General features: G+C 49.3%; 11 protein-coding genes across 11 annotated transcripts; 7 read left to right on the forward strand and 4 right to left on the reverse strand.

Moving 5' to 3' along the window:
- Positions 1–174: 174 nt before the first annotated feature.
- Positions 175–2,157, forward strand: Bathy12g01730 (predicted protein; the record flags this gene model as incomplete). Its single annotated transcript, XM_007509674.1, has 3 exons — positions 175–270; positions 453–1,590; positions 1,664–2,157. The coding sequence occupies 3 exons, from the start codon at positions 175–177 to the stop codon at positions 2,155–2,157; spliced, it is 1,728 nt and encodes a 575-aa protein (XP_007509736.1).
- Positions 2,158–2,234: 77 nt separating this feature from the next.
- Bathy12g01740 (unknown protein) lies at positions 2,235–4,520 on the forward strand (the record flags this gene model as incomplete). Its single annotated transcript, XM_007509756.1, has 1 exon — positions 2,235–4,520. The coding sequence occupies one exon, from the start codon at positions 2,235–2,237 to the stop codon at positions 4,518–4,520; it is 2,286 nt and encodes a 761-aa protein (XP_007509818.1).
- Positions 4,521–4,638: 118 nt separating this feature from the next.
- On the reverse strand, positions 4,639–5,268 carry Bathy12g01750 (predicted protein; the record flags this gene model as incomplete). Its single annotated transcript, XM_007509731.1, has 1 exon — positions 4,639–5,268. One exon carries the CDS (start codon positions 5,266–5,268, stop codon positions 4,639–4,641), a length of 630 nt encoding a protein of 209 aa, XP_007509793.1.
- Positions 5,269–6,167: 899 nt separating this feature from the next.
- Bathy12g01760 (predicted protein) lies at positions 6,168–8,183 on the forward strand (the record flags this gene model as incomplete). Its single annotated transcript, XM_007509820.1, has 1 exon — positions 6,168–8,183. The coding sequence occupies one exon, from the start codon at positions 6,168–6,170 to the stop codon at positions 8,181–8,183; it is 2,016 nt and encodes a 671-aa protein (XP_007509882.1).
- A 64-nt stretch (positions 8,184–8,247) lies between these two features.
- On the forward strand, positions 8,248–9,423 carry Bathy12g01770 (D-lactate dehydrogenase; the record flags this gene model as incomplete). Its single annotated transcript, XM_007509728.1, has 1 exon — positions 8,248–9,423. One exon carries the CDS (start codon positions 8,248–8,250, stop codon positions 9,421–9,423), a length of 1,176 nt encoding a protein of 391 aa, XP_007509790.1.
- A 170-nt stretch (positions 9,424–9,593) lies between these two features.
- Bathy12g01780 (predicted protein) lies at positions 9,594–11,315 on the forward strand (the record flags this gene model as incomplete). The annotated part of the gene is made up of 1 exon (XM_007509942.1): positions 9,594–11,315. The coding sequence occupies one exon, from the start codon at positions 9,594–9,596 to the stop codon at positions 11,313–11,315; it is 1,722 nt and encodes a 573-aa protein (XP_007510004.1).
- A 453-nt stretch (positions 11,316–11,768) lies between these two features.
- Bathy12g01790 (unknown protein) lies at positions 11,769–12,224 on the reverse strand (the record flags this gene model as incomplete). The annotated part of the gene is made up of 1 exon (XM_007509774.1): positions 11,769–12,224. One exon carries the CDS (start codon positions 12,222–12,224, stop codon positions 11,769–11,771), a length of 456 nt encoding a protein of 151 aa, XP_007509836.1.
- A 455-nt stretch (positions 12,225–12,679) lies between these two features.
- On the reverse strand, positions 12,680–14,295 carry Bathy12g01800 (predicted protein; the record flags this gene model as incomplete). Its single annotated transcript, XM_007509613.1, has 2 exons — positions 12,680–13,956; positions 13,989–14,295. The coding sequence occupies 2 exons, from the start codon at positions 14,293–14,295 to the stop codon at positions 12,680–12,682; spliced, it is 1,584 nt and encodes a 527-aa protein (XP_007509675.1).
- A 111-nt stretch (positions 14,296–14,406) lies between these two features.
- Positions 14,407–14,968, forward strand: Bathy12g01810 (unknown protein; the record flags this gene model as incomplete). The annotated part of the gene is made up of 2 exons (XM_007509755.1): positions 14,407–14,907; positions 14,966–14,968. The coding sequence occupies 2 exons, from the start codon at positions 14,407–14,409 to the stop codon at positions 14,966–14,968; spliced, it is 504 nt and encodes a 167-aa protein (XP_007509817.1).
- A 61-nt stretch (positions 14,969–15,029) lies between these two features.
- On the reverse strand, positions 15,030–16,256 carry Bathy12g01820 (predicted protein; the record flags this gene model as incomplete). Its single annotated transcript, XM_007509809.1, has 1 exon — positions 15,030–16,256. One exon carries the CDS (start codon positions 16,254–16,256, stop codon positions 15,030–15,032), a length of 1,227 nt encoding a protein of 408 aa, XP_007509871.1.
- A 448-nt stretch (positions 16,257–16,704) lies between these two features.
- Positions 16,705–17,331, forward strand: Bathy12g01830 (predicted protein; the record flags this gene model as incomplete). Its single annotated transcript, XM_007509765.1, has 1 exon — positions 16,705–17,331. One exon carries the CDS (start codon positions 16,705–16,707, stop codon positions 17,329–17,331), a length of 627 nt encoding a protein of 208 aa, XP_007509827.1.
- Between the last annotated feature and the right edge of the window lie 23 nt (positions 17,332–17,354).

Below are 17,354 nucleotides of genomic sequence, written 5' to 3' on the forward strand. Positions count from 1 at the left end.
TCGCGCAAAGTCCAAAGTCTCTCCCGTTTTTTTATATGAATCAGTGTACATGCAAGAAGAAGAAGAAGAGAAAAAAAAATCAAAACGGCAGCACAAAAGGTCTCTCAACTAAAAAGCTGCTGTACTAAAATTGCGAAGAAAAACACACACACACACTAAGAAGAAGTAAACAGTATGGCGGCAGAAATGCGCGCAATGCTGGACCAGCTCATGGGCGCCGAGCGGGACGTCCCTTTAGACGAAAGAGTGAACAGGAAGAAGTTGTTTACGGTAAACGAATACTACTATTAGACGACTCTTTTTACAACATTTTCAATCCGCTTTTTTTTTCTCCCGAACGGATTGACGACGTAAAGTGTTGGTGTTGACGACGACGAGGATGCGGCGAGAGTTTTATCACACTCACCGAGAACGTTTCTTTCTGTTCTCTATTCTCTCTCTCTCGTAAACAGGACGAAGACGTGGACAAATACTTCCTCTGCGGCTTCGACGTGACGATGTTTAAAAACACAAAATCTGCGGACGAAATCGCCCGAGCCTTGCGTGTGCCGGTGCAACAAGCGAGCAAACAAGAGCATCCGTGCGGCGTGCAGTCGATGGAGTTACGCGCAGAATTTCAAGTTCTCACCGATCGAGAGCGAAGTAAATATAACTACGAGAAAGAGACGAAGAAAATTTTGGACCGGCTGGTGTCCGATTGCGATCGACGGATTCGAATTGCCACGGAACGCGTGGAGATGGAACGCGCGGAACGGGCGCGAGTGTACGGGATGGTACCGGTGCACGATAAACAAGCGTTGGCGCAATTGGCCGATCAGACGCAGTGCATGCAAAAGAAAATCGAACAGTTGGGGATTATTGGAGACGTGGATGGTGCGGAGAAAGCGATGAAGGAGCTGGATGAGATTGCCGAAAGGAGGAAAAAGTTAGAGGAAGTCGTGGAGAAAGAATGCGAGAGACGCGTGGAGACGATGAAGCGGTTGATCGTGTGCCCGCTGAGCGGGGTGTTTTTGAACACTCACGATAACGAGCAACGGGTGAGAGATCACCAGATGGGAAAGCAGTATTTAGGATGGAAGAGGATCAGAGAGTTGAAGGAACGTTTGGCGGATATTTTGAGGAAACGCGCGGAAGGGAAAGGAGAGGAGAACGATCGGGTGTATTCGAAGCCTCTCGGGAAGCGAGAAGACGAAGAGGAGGAAGAAGAAGAGGATAGAGCAGGAGCGGAAGCGGAAACGGAAATGAAACCGCCGAGCGAAGAAAAGTACAGGAAAGTAGCAGTAGAAGAAAAAGAAGCATCTAAAGTAAAGGATGAGGAGAAGAAGACGGAGAAGAAGAAAGAAGCGCTGGTCGTCGTGAAGCGACGCAAGATAGAAAAGGAAGCCGACCAAAAACCCGAGGCGCCGGACGAGAAGAACATTCTGAGCGACGTGCCTCCTCCTCCATCTTCGAGAGCATTCGACGGCACTCCAGCCGCGGGAACGACGACTACAACGACGACTACCACGACAAACAACACGACGATGACGCACGTATCCGAAGAGGAAAAAGTAGACGATAACACTATAAAAAAGAAAGACGACTACAACAGTCATCCTCGCGAGCATCATCGTCGTTCTCCGCGCGACCGCGATCATCATCGCGACGACCGCGATCATCGAAGCAGCAGACGCCGCTCACGCTCTCGCTCGAGCGAAGACCGCCGAGAAAGAGACTCCTCGGATCGTAATAAATCGAGCCGCCGTAGAAGACAAAGTCGCAGTCGCAGTCGCAGCCGCAGCCGGGAAAGAGACCGTGGCCACTCTCATCGACGCCGCCGAGACTTTAGTCGCAGTCGAAGTTACAGTCCTTCGAAACGAAGACGCAATAATACCGACAGAAGAAAGTACGATTACGACGATTACGACGATCGTAATACTAAAAGTCGCCGGGGCCAGTACCACCACCACCGCCGCGGTTCTTCCAGGTCGCCCGAGCCGCCGCGAAATAGGAGAGACCACGGTGGTCATCGGAGAACGACGAGAGACCGATCTCGATCTCGCTCGCCAAGACGAAGGTAATAATAAAATGCTGTTGGATTTCATCTGTTTTAATGGTGCATCGTCATCCTCGCGTCTGTCTGTGAAACGTTTTTCATCTCAATACACTTCTGCATAAAAAAGAATCCACACAACACGCTTATGATATGCGCAAATCATAATCATCATTCACACATCATCATCTTACCGTAAAAAATGCCTCCTCCACCAAAACTCCTCCGTACTCAAGTCCTCGATCACTTGAACGATCCATCCACGACGAAGAAATACGTCGGTTTAGCGTTAGCCGTGAAGTTGTTACAACAAAAACTTGGGGAAGAAGAAGACCAATCGAATTCCGATTTCGTTCGTGACGATGACGACGACGTCTTCCTCTCCGTCTGCCAAGCGGCGATGAGAGACGACTTTTTGTTCTCGCTGATTAGTCCTCCTCGTGAGGATGATGATGATGCCGATGACGACGATTCAGACGACGACGAGAGCAAAAGTTTAAGTCAAAAGAAGACGAAGGATTTTAACATCAATCAACCGGAAAATATGCAGAAAAGAAGTCTAGGTATCAACGTCTGCGCGAGTTTAGCCGCCGGTTCGAGAGAGTGCGCGTTAGTATTACTCCCAATATTGGAGGAATTATATACGAACTCGAAGATCATCTTACCGAGGGACAGCATGGCAAAAGTGTGCGAATTTACGGATCGAACGCTCGTGGCGGTGGTCCGCGCCGACGACGGCTCGTGGAAGGGCGAGGACGACAAATGGAAGTGGAAAGATACTCCACTGAAGATCTTGAAGGAGTGCGTGTGCGAGATGTGTGATATTTTGTGTGAGGCGTTTGAATCTGAAGAGGAGGAAGAGAGGAATGAAAACGAGGCGCTCATCGTGTCAGGGATCGCTGCTTTGAATAATATTGTGAGGGAGATTTGTCTCGCGCACGATAAGGAAAACGTTTTCGCGTTCGATCCGTACGAAGAATTGGATTTAGTATATGACAGCGAAGATGAAGCCTCGAATCCGTACGTGGACATTGCGAATCATATCGCGGTTAGTAATGGGATGATTGGTAGAGTTGCGAGGGAGTGTTTGTATAAGAGAGCTGGGACGGAGGCAGCGTTGGTGGCTTTAGAACTCATCAACACGGTGATAGACGCAAAAATATTAGGTGAAAACGACGAGAGCGCAAAGCATCGATATAAGCATTTGGCATGGGAAGATTTTGAGAGCAAGTGGTCGAACGAGCTTCGCGAGGGATTGAAGTTCATCTTGTCGTCCAAGAGTGTCGGTAAAAGACAACGAAGGCTCGCGGTGCACGTCGCGGCCTACGTGCAACACTGCTGCGGAGATGATGGTTGGATGCTGAAAAGCTCGCCGTCGTCGCTTTCAGAAACGAGCAAGGAGAAGAAGAAGAATAACAACAAGAAGAAAATACCAGGCGGAAGAGTAGCTGCCGCTGCCGAAAAGACCAAGAACATCACGCTCTTCGAACTCGTCTCGCAGATTTGCCGCGTGGAGATGCAAATCGAAATTCATCATTTACTCGAATCGGACGATAACGAGATACGATATAACGCGAGCGAGGATTTACGTGATAACTTGCAAAATTTTGGAACCCTCGTGCGAGTGTTCACGCTCGCCATCGGAGGAGGGGACGACGAAGGAGGAGACGATGTGGACGATGTCACAAAAGGCTTGGAGAATCTTGACATCTCCGCGGAAGGGGCGATGAAACAACTAAACGTGATCGTTTCCGTTATGGGTAGTCTGCTGGAAGTCATAGGCTCGGCTGAAAACTACGAGCGCTTGGATGAATGTGGCGCAGACCCGTTTCTTATGTTCACGATTGCGGATATTGTGACGAGATTTGCGAACGAGCTCGAGGTTGTTCACGTAGGCGAAATCGACGCGAGCATGAAACACGTCGCGGAAAATATGCGTAAAAGACTCGCTCAGATAGACAGTTCGTCGAAGAAGAATGGTAAACTTCAATACGGATGGGATCGAATGGAATCAGTCATATACAACTTCAACGTTCGAATTTGGAGTACCTTTGAAACCGCGGACGATCCCGAGCGTCTCGAGTGCCAGATCAATTCTGGTTTCATCTCGCTCTTATTTGAAATGATTGCAGATAATATCTCCGCGAAATGCGACGTATTTCCTGATTCTTTTGACGCGCGGACGAAGTTCTTGAGCTGGGTCGCGAAATACGCGGATGATTTGGCCCAGGACATGTCCCGGATGCTCGTCGAAGGATGGTCGGACCGCCTTCGCGTCTTGAACTTAGATCCCGGCGAAATCGAACGAATAAAGAAGCAATGGGCGAAACTCACAAAAGCCGTCCAAGAAGGAAAAGTAACGACCACTGATTACGTGAAATCTTCTTCGCTACGTGAGAAATCAGCCAAAGTAGCGGAAGGAATACTTCGGATTTTTGAAGATCTGGACGACCCGAAACGCTTAGACGTTTTGTGCGGCAGCTTATAGAGTAGCGGTGTAAAGTTTGATAGTTTTTATAGTATTAGTAGTAAGTTTAATTGTACAACATTAAGATTAACAGCAATAACAGCAACAACAGTTTTTGTTTAGCCTCGGAGAAAATAACTCAAGCCCCGGCGTTGAACGCTTTCACGCCTTCTCTGTGCCCTCTCCCTTTCGGTTTCGCCCTTACCGTCTTATAAAACTCCCTCAACGTCGCCTTATCCGTGTTTTTTCTGTCCACCGCTAACTCTACCCCACCTTCTTTACTCCTCGCTTTAATCGCCCCTTTCCCGAGCTTATTCTCCATCGACCATTTCAACGCTTTCGCTTCGATCCTCTCTTGCTTCAATCTCCTCTCTTCCAGCTCCATCGGCGTCGGTCCTTCCTCCGGCTTCAACGCTAAATACGCCGCTTTCCACGTCTTCTTATCCTTCGGCGGTTTCCTAAACGCCGGTAAACTATCCGCCTCGAACCACGCTTTCGCGCAGTGCGGCCACCACGCCTCGTCCGAGTCGGTCACTTTTCGATACCGACACGAGACGCCTTTCGGGCACGTGCACCTTTCCGCCGTTTTCGCTAAATCTTGCGCGCTTAAATTCGAAATCGTTCGTAACATCGTTTCCGCGGTTAACGCGTCTCCCAGGAACGAAGGGTCTAATAAGAGTTCGAGCGGGCACGTGATATCGAACGAGGACGTCGAGTGGAAAGAGGATGAATCCGAGGATGACTCATCATCGTCCTCGTCTCCCATCATCTTTTTCTCTCTCTCTCTCTTATTCTCTCTCTGCGCGCGCGCGTGCGTCGCAAATCTCTCTTTCTCTCACGAGAAGAAGATATCGTTAAAGAAAAGGTACTCTCGCTCTGTGAGTAAGTATGTAGTGTGTGTGTATTCTTTGTACGTTGGGGAAAAGAAGTGGTTGTATCACACCTTTAACGGTAGGAACACCTCTCGAAAAACTCTTCAAAGCACCCAAATTTTAACTCGGATGACGAAATGTTTTCCGACGAGGGGGGACAGACACCAAAACACTTCTTTTTTCCTTCTTTTTTGGCGACGACGAAACGCAAAACAAAACTTCGCTCTCTTTGTTTTTTGAACGATATTTTTTTGCGTATCTTTTCGGTCACGTCACACGTAACTCGAACAAACACAAATTCTAACAACGTTTTCCCCGAAAGCGCTCCTTTTCTATACTCTCTCTCTGTGCTCACACACACATATATATATATATATATAGAGTACGGACGACGACGACGTAAACGACGACGTGAACGAGTTTCGGAGGAGACGATTTTGTGCAGAGTTTAGCGCGCCTGTTTTGTGTAGCGTTTAAAGAAGACGACGAAGACGAAGATTAGAGAGAGATGATGGTCGTTCGTTCCCGAGGAGGAGGAGGAGGAGTAGGACACGTCTCGCGGAGCACGAAAACGAAAAAGACCGCGAGAGAACGAGCGGCGTCGCATCAATTCGCGAGCAGTAGCAAAAGCAGCGGCTTTTGCGGGGGGTCTTCTTCTCCTTCTTGTATATATTTGCGCGATGATGATTTCGGTGGTGGTCGAGGAGGAGGAAAAGGAGGAGGAGGACGAAGAAGGAAGAACTATTACGGTAGGAGTAAATCATCGGCGAAAGTGTGCTGCGCCGCGATGACGACGATGGATGCGTTTTATGGAGAACAACAGAGCGAGATGATGACGAGTAGGAGTGGAGAAGAAGTTCGTTTTGTCGCGACGCCGCCGACGAGGACGAGCGACGGGTTTAATGGAGTCCTCGCAAAGTACGGCGTAAGTACGGTGTTGGTAGATTCTTCTTCGGAAGATAACGATGATGCGAGCAAAATTTTCCCAGAAAGCATTCTTCGTCGCGATAATAGGAACAACATCATTACTAAAAATGCTCTATTCTTGGCGGACGTGTACCTCCCGACGCCGCGCTTAGACGGAGACCAAACGCCGGCATCCATCGTGAAAATATTCGTCGAACGCGCACAAGACGCGATGGGATTGCTCGATTCTGGAATCGAAGAGGAACAGTTACCGACTGGGGTGATTATACAAGCCGCGGAGAATCCGAGGGCATTCGTGAACGAGTTGGTGAAGGAAACGAGAGACGGGGTAGAATCCGGAGCGACCCTGGACGATAACGAGTGGACGAAGGTTTTGAAGTCGGTGGATGTGGACGTCGGTTTGCTTTTACTCTCGGTCGTGGTTATCGTGCCGACGTTTAGAAAGTTTAAATTATCTCCGGTGTTGGGTTTCTTAGCCGCCGGTCTAGGTTTGAATAAGCTCGGGTTGTTCATCGAGAACCAAGAGGTGGATCAGTTTTGCGAGCTCGGGATTCAGTTTTTGTTATTCGAGATGGGTTTGGAGTTGTCGATTACGAGATTGAAAGCGTTGGCGAAATACGCGTTCGGTTTAGGTTTCACGCAAGTCGCGGCGGTGAACGTGCTCTTCGCTATGGCGTTGTTGCCAGCAGGGAACGCCATCGGGACGAAAGTTTTAGAGTTTGTACAACCGGGGAACAACGAGATGTTACAGGTGACTTCGACGTTAGAGGCGGTGGTGATTGGTTTCGCGTTGTCTTTATCTTCGAGCGCGTTTGGTTTGCAGTTGTTGCAAGATAAGCAACAATTGGCGACAAAGTTTGGAACCGCATCGTTGGGGGTGCTTTTGTTTCAAGATTTAGCGGTCGTGCCGTTTATTATTTTGTTGCCGGTGTTGTCCATGGCGGCAGCGAGCGGCGGAGGAGCGAGCATGGATATGGGCGTTATGGCAGCTGGCGGCGCGACGTCCATGCTCGATCTCGGCGCGCTAGCGTTTGCTGGGAGATCGCTCGCGTTGGTTGGTTTCGAAGCCGTGGAAGCGGCGGAAGCTGGGACGGATGTTTTCGTCGCCATGTCCTTGCTCACTCTCTTCGGCTTCTCCTTCGCCTGTTCTGCGATTGGTTTTAGCGACTCGTTGGGAGCGTTCCTCGCCGGTATCGTTTTGGCGGACACGAAATACGCGCACCAAATCATCAACGAGCTGAACGCGTTCAAAGGTTTATTCCTTTCGCTTTTCTTCGTGACCATTGGCACGACCATCGACGTCCCGTTGGCCATCGAAATGTTCCCGATTATTTTGATCATGACCACGACTTTGATGGCCACCAAAACCGGCGTCGTCACCGCACTTGGCCCACTCGTTGGCCTTTCCTGGCGCGAAGCCTTGGTCGCCGGCGCGGTCCTCTCCCAAGGCGGCGAATTTGCGTTCGTCATCTTTGGTCAAGCCACCTCCACCGGCGCCGGTAACCTCTTCCCGCAAAAATTAGAAGAAGTTTTAGTCTGCGTCGTCATCTTATCCATGGCGTTAACCCCGGTCGCGGTCGAAGTGGCCATGAAAATCGCCGGCCCAGAGTTACCTCTCGGCAACTGTTCCGACGATGCCGCAAACCTCTCCTCGGACGAGCTCGAGGCGTGCGAAGTCACGAGCAGCTGGAACGAAGCCGCATCCGCAAACTTGAACGCCATGGCGGAGTCGGAAGAACTCAAAGCGGCGACCCAGGATTTGAAGCAAATAGGCAGCGGGAGCTACAAGCGCATCAAGAGAGAAAGAGACCCTCTGACGCAATCCATAGACGAATCCGTCGCGCAAGAACTCAAAAGCCAAGATGAAGCCACCAAGCCGCGATAATAATAATACTATAAGCAGTTGTGTGTTGTAAAATATCTAAGAAAAGCCACAGTTAAAAATCAAAATGCGCGCGCACAAACTGCTCTCGTCGCAACAACAGCGCACTTTATTACGACTAAAACCCCAAAGAAGCGAGAACAAACGACGTTCTAGAGCATCGAACGAGCGATGTTACGCTTCTTCTAATAAGAAGAAGCTAAAGGTTGTCGTCTTTTCCACGTCTGATTACGAGCGAGAGATTTTGGAAAAGCAACTGAATTCACATTTCCACGTGACTTTTCTCAAACCTAGATTAACAATAGAAACGGTCGATTTAGCTCACGGGTACGACGCGATGTGTTGCTTCGTGAACGACGATTTATCCACGGACGTTATAGAAAGATTGAGTGAGAAGTGTGGGGTAAAAATGATCGCGTTAAGATGCGCTGGCTTCGATAAAGTAGACGTGGAAAGTTGTAAAAAATTCGGCGTGCTCGTGTACCGGGTGCCGATGTACGATCCGCTCTCAATAGCAGAACACGCCATGGCGTTGATCTTAGCGTTGAATAGGAAACTCATGATCTCGCATTCGCGCGTCAAGTCTGGGAATTTCACTTTAGATGGGTTGGTTGGGTTCTCGATGCGAGGCAAAACGCTCGGCGTCGTAGGAACGGGAAAAATCGGACGAGGCTTGGCGAATATTTGCGCCAACGGGTTTGGCATGAGCGTTTTAGGCTACGACTTGAAACAAAAGCGAGAGTTTGTCGGTCAATATTGCGACGACGTCGAAACCGTGTTAAAGAATAGCGACATCATCAGTCTCCATTTACCGCTCAACGAGCACACGAAACACTTCATCGCGGAGAAGGAAATCGATTCGATGAAGAGAGGCGCCATGCTCATCAACACCTCTCGTGGAGGCCTTCTGAACATCAAAGACGTCATCTGCGGACTTCGTCTCGGGAAGCTCGGCAGTTTAGGCATAGACGTTTACGAATCCGAGGAGAAGATTTTCTTCAAAGACTTTTCCAACTTAACCGTCGAAGAAAAAATGTTATATTGGGACGATACCATGGCGCAGCTCTCGTCTTTGCCTCAAGTGTTAGTGACGCCGCATCAAGCGTTTTTAACGCACGAAGCGCTGACGGAGATTGCTGAATGCACGAAACAAAACATTCTGGAATTTGCAGAAGAATTAGACGACGCGGAAAACGACGACGCTTCCAGAGAGGATGTTTCGAATACCACGAGAGTTTGTTAGTTTCTTTTCTTCATAATAAGAGCGCTGCGCGCGCACGGCATAAACACTATTTATCACGCGCTCCTTCCACATCTCCACAAACTCAGCGCATAGTATATACATATATATTTGTAAGCACACACATCTGCACCCGCGCGACGCTCGATTATTCACAGGTTTCCGTCGTCTCAATGTCTCAGATTTCGGGAAAGGCGGCGACGTCGATGCCGTCGATATCTTCATCGCAAAGAAGAAACACATTCAGCGGCGGCGGCGCTCGAGTTCAACGCGCGACGACGATGAAGAATACTAAAACGATTCAGACGACGCGTTTTGGTCCTCCTCCTCCTCCTCGTCGTCGCGTGCGTCGTCAAGGAAGTCTTCCGCCGTCGCCGGGCTTTTGTTCGATGATATCTAAAGGAGGGAAGAGTTTGTTACCGAATTTAATTGATGAAAAAGCGGATAAGAGAAACGTGACGGCGAAAGCGTCTTCTTCATCATCATCATCTTCATCGTCGTCGATAAAACCCGATTTCGAGGAAGGAGATGATGAGGAAAAAATCATCCTCTATTCCCAACGATGGGTTCAACTCGGCTATCTCGCCTGTTTAGCGTTGATTTCCGATTGGGTGTGCTTTTCAGTTGCGGCAACGCCGGGGACCTGGGATTCGATTTTTCATCGAAGTCCGGAAACGTTGATCGACGTGTTTTTATTTACGAACGTCGCGTTTTGTTTCTTGGAGCCGCAGATTGTCGGGAAGTTTGGTTTGCGAAACGTCGTGGTGAGCGCGGCGGCTTTGATGACGTTTGGGTGCGCTTTACGGTCGGGATTAGAGTTTAACGATTTCATTCCGTTCGCGTCGTTTATGCCTTCGTATACCGAAGAAGTGGTAGGCACTGTTTTAGTTGGAGCTGCGCAGCCATTTTTTCAATGCACACCTACTTTATTGTCGTCGAGGTGGTTCGGCAAAGACGAGAGAGCGTTATCGACGTCGATCGCGATAAACGCGAACCAGATTGGCATAGCGGTCGCCTTCCTCGTCGGCGGATTGATGGGACAAACCAACGAAGGTTTAAATGGGTATTTTTCGTTGATTACTTTACTGAGTGGAATCGTGACTATTGGCGCGTTCATACAGTTTCAAGAGAAACCACCGACGCCGCCGAGTTTATCGCAAATGCAACAGGAAAAAGAGAGAAAACGTAGATGCAAAGCCGAAGAGGCATCGCGCGACGTCGACGCGTCGCAGAATATGGGCAAAGACGAGTTAGCCGAGTTAAATTTCCCGGCTTTATGTAAACGTTTGTTGAACACGCCGGGATTTTGGCAGCCAACGGCTGCATTTGTAGCTTCTATTGCCATTTCAAACAACGTTTCGGCGTTTATTGGAACAACTTTAGGGAAAGCGGGGGTGGAAAACGCGTTCGAAGCCGACGAGTTTGGCGCGGCGTTTCAATTGGCCATCATGTTTGGATCCATCTTTTTAGGCGGCTACGTCGATCGGTCCAAGAAGTATAAACCGGTCTCCTTGGCTTTGATCATCCTCTCCGTATTCCTCTTGATTCCAATTGGCGCGGGAGAAGTCATACCGGACGCGTACGTCCTATTTAGTTTAGTCCTCCTGGGGTTCACCGTCGGCCCCGTCCAACCGATTTGTGCCGAGTTGGCCGTGGAAGTCTCCTACCCGGAGGATGAAAACGGCGTCGTCGCGCTTCAGCAAGTCTGCGGCAACCTCTTCTCGGCCATCTTAGTCCCCATCTTAGCCTTCGCGGCACACGGCGACTTACTCTTCGGTAAACTGAGCGGCGACTACGCGATATTAATAGTCTTAGGTTTGGTCACGCTCGGGTACTTCACCACGTTCGACGCGCCTTTGAAACGCTTGGAAGCGGATAAAGCCGCTTCCGAGTAATACGTTTAAAAAATGTACCATAAACTAATACAAAAACTCGCCGCGAGAGCGAGCATAATAGAGAAACGTTTAGAAAAAAACGAGACTCGTCGTCGAATACGCGAAGAGAAAAACGAATAGTACTACTACCAATATACTCCTCCTCCTCCTCCTCCTCTCGGCCTTCTCATAATTGTGATAAAAGCGTCGTTTCCCAGCTGTTACGTATTCGTATTCGTGTTTCATTCGATAACATGCGTTCGGTACCATTGGCAAAGATAAATATTTACAACGTTTATAGTAGCGGTATTTTCAAGTATTTTTTTTCTTCGTGTGGCAGACAAACGACAACTCATCTCTCTCTCTTTATCCTTTTACATTAATCTAAAGCGGAAAGCGTGCGCTCTCTCTCTCTCTCTCTCTTTCTGCGAGCGCATCTCATCATCCTTCATGTGAAGCGTATCGTTAAATTTATTAATACTTGCCCTTTCTCGCTTGCGCCGGCGATCTGGTTTTTCTCTTACCCGCGGAAACAGAGGAGGATTTCCCGGCGATTGGCACACCTCTTCGGCCTCGTCTCGCCGCAGGCGACGTCGCGACGGACGGCGCCGGGACGACGGTTTTCCCTTTCGGCTTGTACGCGGGTTTCGCGGCGGACTTTTTCGTGGCGGCCGGAGACTTTTTAACCGGAGCAGCGGAGGAGGATGAAGACTTTCTCACTCTCTTCGTCGCCGCGTTGGCGTCGCCGACGGAGAGGAACCCGAAGGACAACACCGCGGCGGAGAGGAAGTCTCTCTTGGATAAAGATTCCGAGCTGATCGCTTTGCCCGCTTGGATGGATCTCGAGATTTTGGATTGTTGCTTTTTTTGCGCGGCAACGTTTACTTTTGCGCCCGCGCAAAAAGATGCGGATTGAGTCAAAGAAAACATCTTACTACTGTTGTGTTGCGTGTGTGTGTACGTGCGTATCGTTGAAGTCGAAGCGTATCTCGATGCGAAAAGTGACGATACGCTGGATGTGTGAGAGACGGAAAAAAGATACTCTCGTTGTGGTTTCCCCTCAAAACAAAGGCCTATTCTGGGACGCAGAAAGCCACGATGGCAAAAAAAAAGAAAGAACGGTCGGTTCAAAATCGCCCAAAAAATTGTGTGTTGGAAAAGGATTTTGTCTCCTGTGATACGCTTTTTGGTCTGTGCTGAAAATGGTTGAGAGGAGCAAAAAGAGGGATGGTGCACAAATTTTGAGGGAGACGTAGTAAAAATAAATGCACACATTCTATCATCTCATTAATAAGCTCTTCTTCTTCTTCTTCTTATTAATAGTTTATTAGTACTACTTCGACGAGTCTCTCTTTCTCTCTCTCTCTCTATTCCTCTCTCTATTCCTAGTCGTCGTCGTCCGAGGCGGAACTCATGTGGGACAAAAATCCGTGCAGTTGCTCGTTCTCCCTGACCAGTCGTTCGTTCTGCGCGGTCAATTCACTCTTCTCTTTGATCAACTGTTGTAACTGGACTCGGACTTGTTCCATCAACTTGTCCTCTTCCTCTTTGTTGTGTTTGCTCTGTTGGCGTTTTTGGAGGCCGAGGTTTTGTTTTTTGAGCAAGTCGATGTCGCGTTGGAGCAATTTTCGGTGCGCGGTTTCTTCTCGCAAGTTTTGAGCGACCACGTCCACTTGGGCGGTTAAAGACGCGTTGCAGCGTTGGAGATGTTTGTTTTGTTGGAGGAGGTGTTTGGAGAGCCTGCGAGGGGTTTGAGGAAAGTTTGGGTCGACGTTTTCTTTGTTGTTGTCGTCAACTTCGTCCCAGTTCTCCCAAGAAGACGAAGAGGAGGAGGCTTTCGTCTCCTCCGCTCCTCCTCCTCCTCCGTTGTCTTTGTTGTTGTTGCTACTGCTGGTACTAGTTCTATTGCTGCTGTTTGTGCTGCCTAACGACTCTCTGCATCGCATTTTGATCACGTTCGGCGAGCTCATCGGGTCTTCGTCTTCCGTCGTTCGGCTCTTCCGCGGACGCCCGCCCGGCGGCGACATCTTTTGCGAGGCAAAGTGGTCCAATTTCAACGCCGTCGTTTCGACCGCTGCATCTAACGTGGACGCGAAGGAGCTCACCGCTCCGACTAAACCGGTGTACGATTTCGTCAAAACGCTGTCCACGGCTTCATCGATAGATTGAATCACTTGCGCGGTTGGCGAAGCCGCCTTGCGCTCGGGCGAGGACGTTCGGTATAATCTGGTGAAATTTTTCTTATTGTTGTTGTTACTCCCGAACCCGCCTCGCGCTCTATTCGACGACGGCGTCCTCGGTGCTTGTTGCTGCTTACTACTGTTACTGGAACCCAACGCAATCTGTTCCATTGGCGTCGGCACGCACTGGAATTTTTTACTCGCAAGCGGGACGGAAGCGCGTTCGCTCGTCTTCTTCGTGTGTTGTTCGCTCCTCCTCCTCGCTTCCGCGGCAACATTTGAGTCCTCCGACGAACACCCCCAACTCTCCCAATCGTCGTCCGAATCGTCGTTCGTGTTCGCTTTTGTTGTTGTCTTCTTCGGAGGACTCAAATGTTTCGCCGATTTGAGCGTGGTATTTGCTGGTTGAGCGTTCGCTGTGGTGGTTTTGACATTTTTTTCAAGAGAGAGGAAGAGGGGGACGAACACATTAGTTACTACTTCTTTTGATGATGACGACGCAAAGAATGCGTACCTTTTGTAGCGACGATGATAACTGCTTCATCTTTACCGCTGCTCGCGAAGAAATCCTCCTCTTCTTCTTTCTCTGCGACTGATGCTGTTTTTGATGGGAACACGTCCGTCAACTTTACCGTCGTCCTCCCTCCCGTGTTCTTCGCATTCGTGCGTTTTCCCGATGGGTGTTGTTTTGCAGGGACTTTGACATTAAAAGTATTCGTACTCCTTCTTTGCCGCTGCAAAACATCATCGCATTCCTCCCAAGTGGACAGAGAGGAGGATTTTGTTGGGTAGTTTCGGTTGGTCAAGTCGGTCAGAGGCATGATGCTCTTTTCCTTGTGTGTGTGTGTGTGTGTGTGTATTAAACGCGCGTAAGTGTTGTTCTTTTTTTTTAATGAAGCAGTTCCCCCTTTTTTTGCTTCAAAAAATGGTAAATGGGTGCCCACATTAAAAAAATACGAGTGCTTAAGGCGTTGGTGTTGGTGGTGTTGGTGATGGTGGTGTCGCCACAATGGCGTCTCTGCGTCTTTGCGAACGCCGAGGAGGAGGTGGGGAGCAAGAGTAGTAATGATACTACTACTACTACTACGAAAGATGATGGAGAGAAAAGGAGGATTTTTGGGGGCATTTTTTCTTCTTGGTTCTCGGAGGGACAAAAACAAACTCGTACTCCTTCGTTCGTCGGAAAGTGCCGAGAGCGGTGTAAAGGACTGAATGTATCGTCTTGGGGGCCTATGTGCGATACGAAAAACAACGCGACGTACGCGAACGAGTGCTGGTTTCGGTGCACACACGATTTGGAGGAAAGTTCTGGTGATGTGCAATCTTTGTCTGTTTTGGAGGAAGGTGCGTGCGCTTTTTTCTTCGATCCGATGAAGCGAGCGTGCGTGTACGAAGCGTGTTTAGGAGCGAAGGATTTAATGGAGTTTCAGCCGGTGTGTGGAGAGACTGGGGAAACTTTTGCGAATGAATGCATCGCGACGTGCGCGAAAGTGAGGTACGCGGAAGGTTCGTGCTTTTAAAGCGTGCTGCTTTTTGTTCATTTTATCAAACTATTTTACTCGTCGACGTTTGAAGAACAAAACGTCCAAATTTTCACGGTGCCGTCGTCCGAGGCGCTGGCGAAATAATTCGTCGATTGCTCGGTTTCTTCTTTCTCACTCGCCATTGAAAACCACGCGATGTCGTTCACGTCGTCTTCGTGCGCGTTCACGACCGCAGCGGCTTCTTCCCAAACGCCCGTTTCCTTTTCGCGATAGACTCTCACCGAGTTGTCGCCTCCCCCGGCGGCTAACGTTGCCGGTTGCTTCTTATTACCACTCTCGCTATTCTTCCTGTTGGCATCGCCTAACCAGTCCACGCATAATATCGGTCGGTCGTGTCCACTCCTAAAACTGCACTCCAAAGGTGCCGCGTCATCTTTTTTACCGCTACTACTGCTACTACCACTAATCTCCGTCCTTTGCGCGCCACCCGCTTTCCAAATCTTCACCCACCCGTCGTCACTCACGGTCGCAAATCTCCCCCCCTCTTTCACTTTCTCCTGAGTTAAATCCCAAACCGTGCTTTCGTGCGCTTTCGTCGTCCCGCTGCAACTCCAATCGTCCCCATCTAAATCTTCCTTCCACGTTTTCACCGTATCGTCGTAACTCGCGCTATACAACACGTCCTCGGTTTCGTGCCATTTCACTTTCTTCACGTCCTGAGTGTGCCCGTGTAAAACCGCCACGCACTCGAAGTGATTTCCAGGCGCGGATTCCCATATCCAAACCGACTTATCTCTCCCGCACGTGGCTAAAAGTGAACCCGACGGCGACCACGCGCAGCTTTTCACCTCGTTTTCGTGGCCTTCCAAGGCGGCGACGCACTCAAATTTTACCTCATCCTCCTCCTCGTTCTCTTCATCCTCCGCTCTCTGATATATCGCCACGGTCGCGTCAAAGCTCGCGCTCGCCAAATACCTCCCGCACGGTGACCACGACACCGATCGAATCGTTCGCTCGTGGACGCCGTCCAGAGTGCACACGCATCGGAATTCGCACGTTTGATGCGAACTCTTTACATCATCATCATCATCATCGCGCTTTACAACATTTCGTTTCCAAATCTTCACCGTTTTGTCGCTCGAGCACGTGGCCAAAATATCGTTTCGGTTCGGTTCGAACGCCACGCACCACACCGCGTCTTTGTGGCCAACCAACGTCGCTTTCAGTGCGATTTTGTGATTCTTCTTCTTCTTCTTCTTCGTATTCTTACTCTCATTCGTAGTCTCATTTTGGGCCATCTTTTCTAAAGGTTGTGCTGAGAGTGAAAAAGTTTTGCCTCTTTTTGCCTCTCGGTCTTGGTCTGCTTTTTTTTTTCAAGAGTAAGAACGAAGCACTTACGAGTAAGAAAGAAGCACTTATCAAGCTCAATTTGAGTAAGAAATACAGACCTACACCCTAAACTATTAGTACGTCACTCTTACTCTCTTCGAAAAAAAAAAAGAGAGCAAAACAAAAGCAAAAAGAGCGGTTGTTTTCCTCATTATTCGCGTAAGGATCATCATCACATTAACCGAGCACATATGACGACGACGAAAATGGAAACGGAAGAAGAAGCGACGAAGAATACATCTTTCTCGCGCGTGAATGAGCTGCACTCGATGTTCGAGGACTCTTTGACCACGTGCTTCGAAGTGAAGACGATTGGGGTGCGTTTATTCTAATTCTATTTTGTATATATTCTTGTGAATGAATTTTGAATTTCTTCGCGTCTTCTTTTTCCCCCGTAATGGGATTGTGTGTGATGTGATGCTGACTTTTGTTGTGCGCTCTCTCTCTCTCTCTCTCTCTCTCTCTCGCGAACACGAACAAACGAACACAACCAACCAGGAATTCGCGGCGCACTTCCCGACCTTGCCGAAAGAGTACCACGTCCCGCTGTACGATTTATACTCGCAACTCTACGCATCCATCAAAGAAAAATCGAGGGAGGAATTCGAGCAAATTTTAAAGGAAGAGTCGTTGGAAATCAAGCTGAAAGCGATCGACGACGCGTGCGTCGCTCGAGGGATCGACATGAATGCGAGAGTAAATTCGATCGAAGCGATCGCGGAGGATATGGTGTCGAAAGTGGTCGCTCCGGAGGAAGCGGCGAGGGCGGCGAGGGCGGATGCGAAGAGAAGGGAGTTGATTTTATTGGAGGAGGAGTGCGAGAAGGAACGCGTCGTCGAGGAGGAACACGTACGGATTTTAGAGGAGAAGAGAAGAGAGGTGCAAATGGCCGCTGGGAGAGTTGGGAGAGCGCAAAACGAGTTGGAAGAGGTGAGAGACGCCAGTTTGCAGTGGGCGGGGAGGCAGGCATACGTGAGTCGATGAGATTTCTAGAACGACGTTCGGTC

Source organism: Bathycoccus prasinos (assembly GCF_002220235.1).
Source record: "Bathycoccus prasinos genomic : Chromosome_12".
Lineage (NCBI taxonomy): Eukaryota > Viridiplantae > Chlorophyta > Mamiellophyceae > Mamiellales > Bathycoccaceae > Bathycoccus > Bathycoccus prasinos.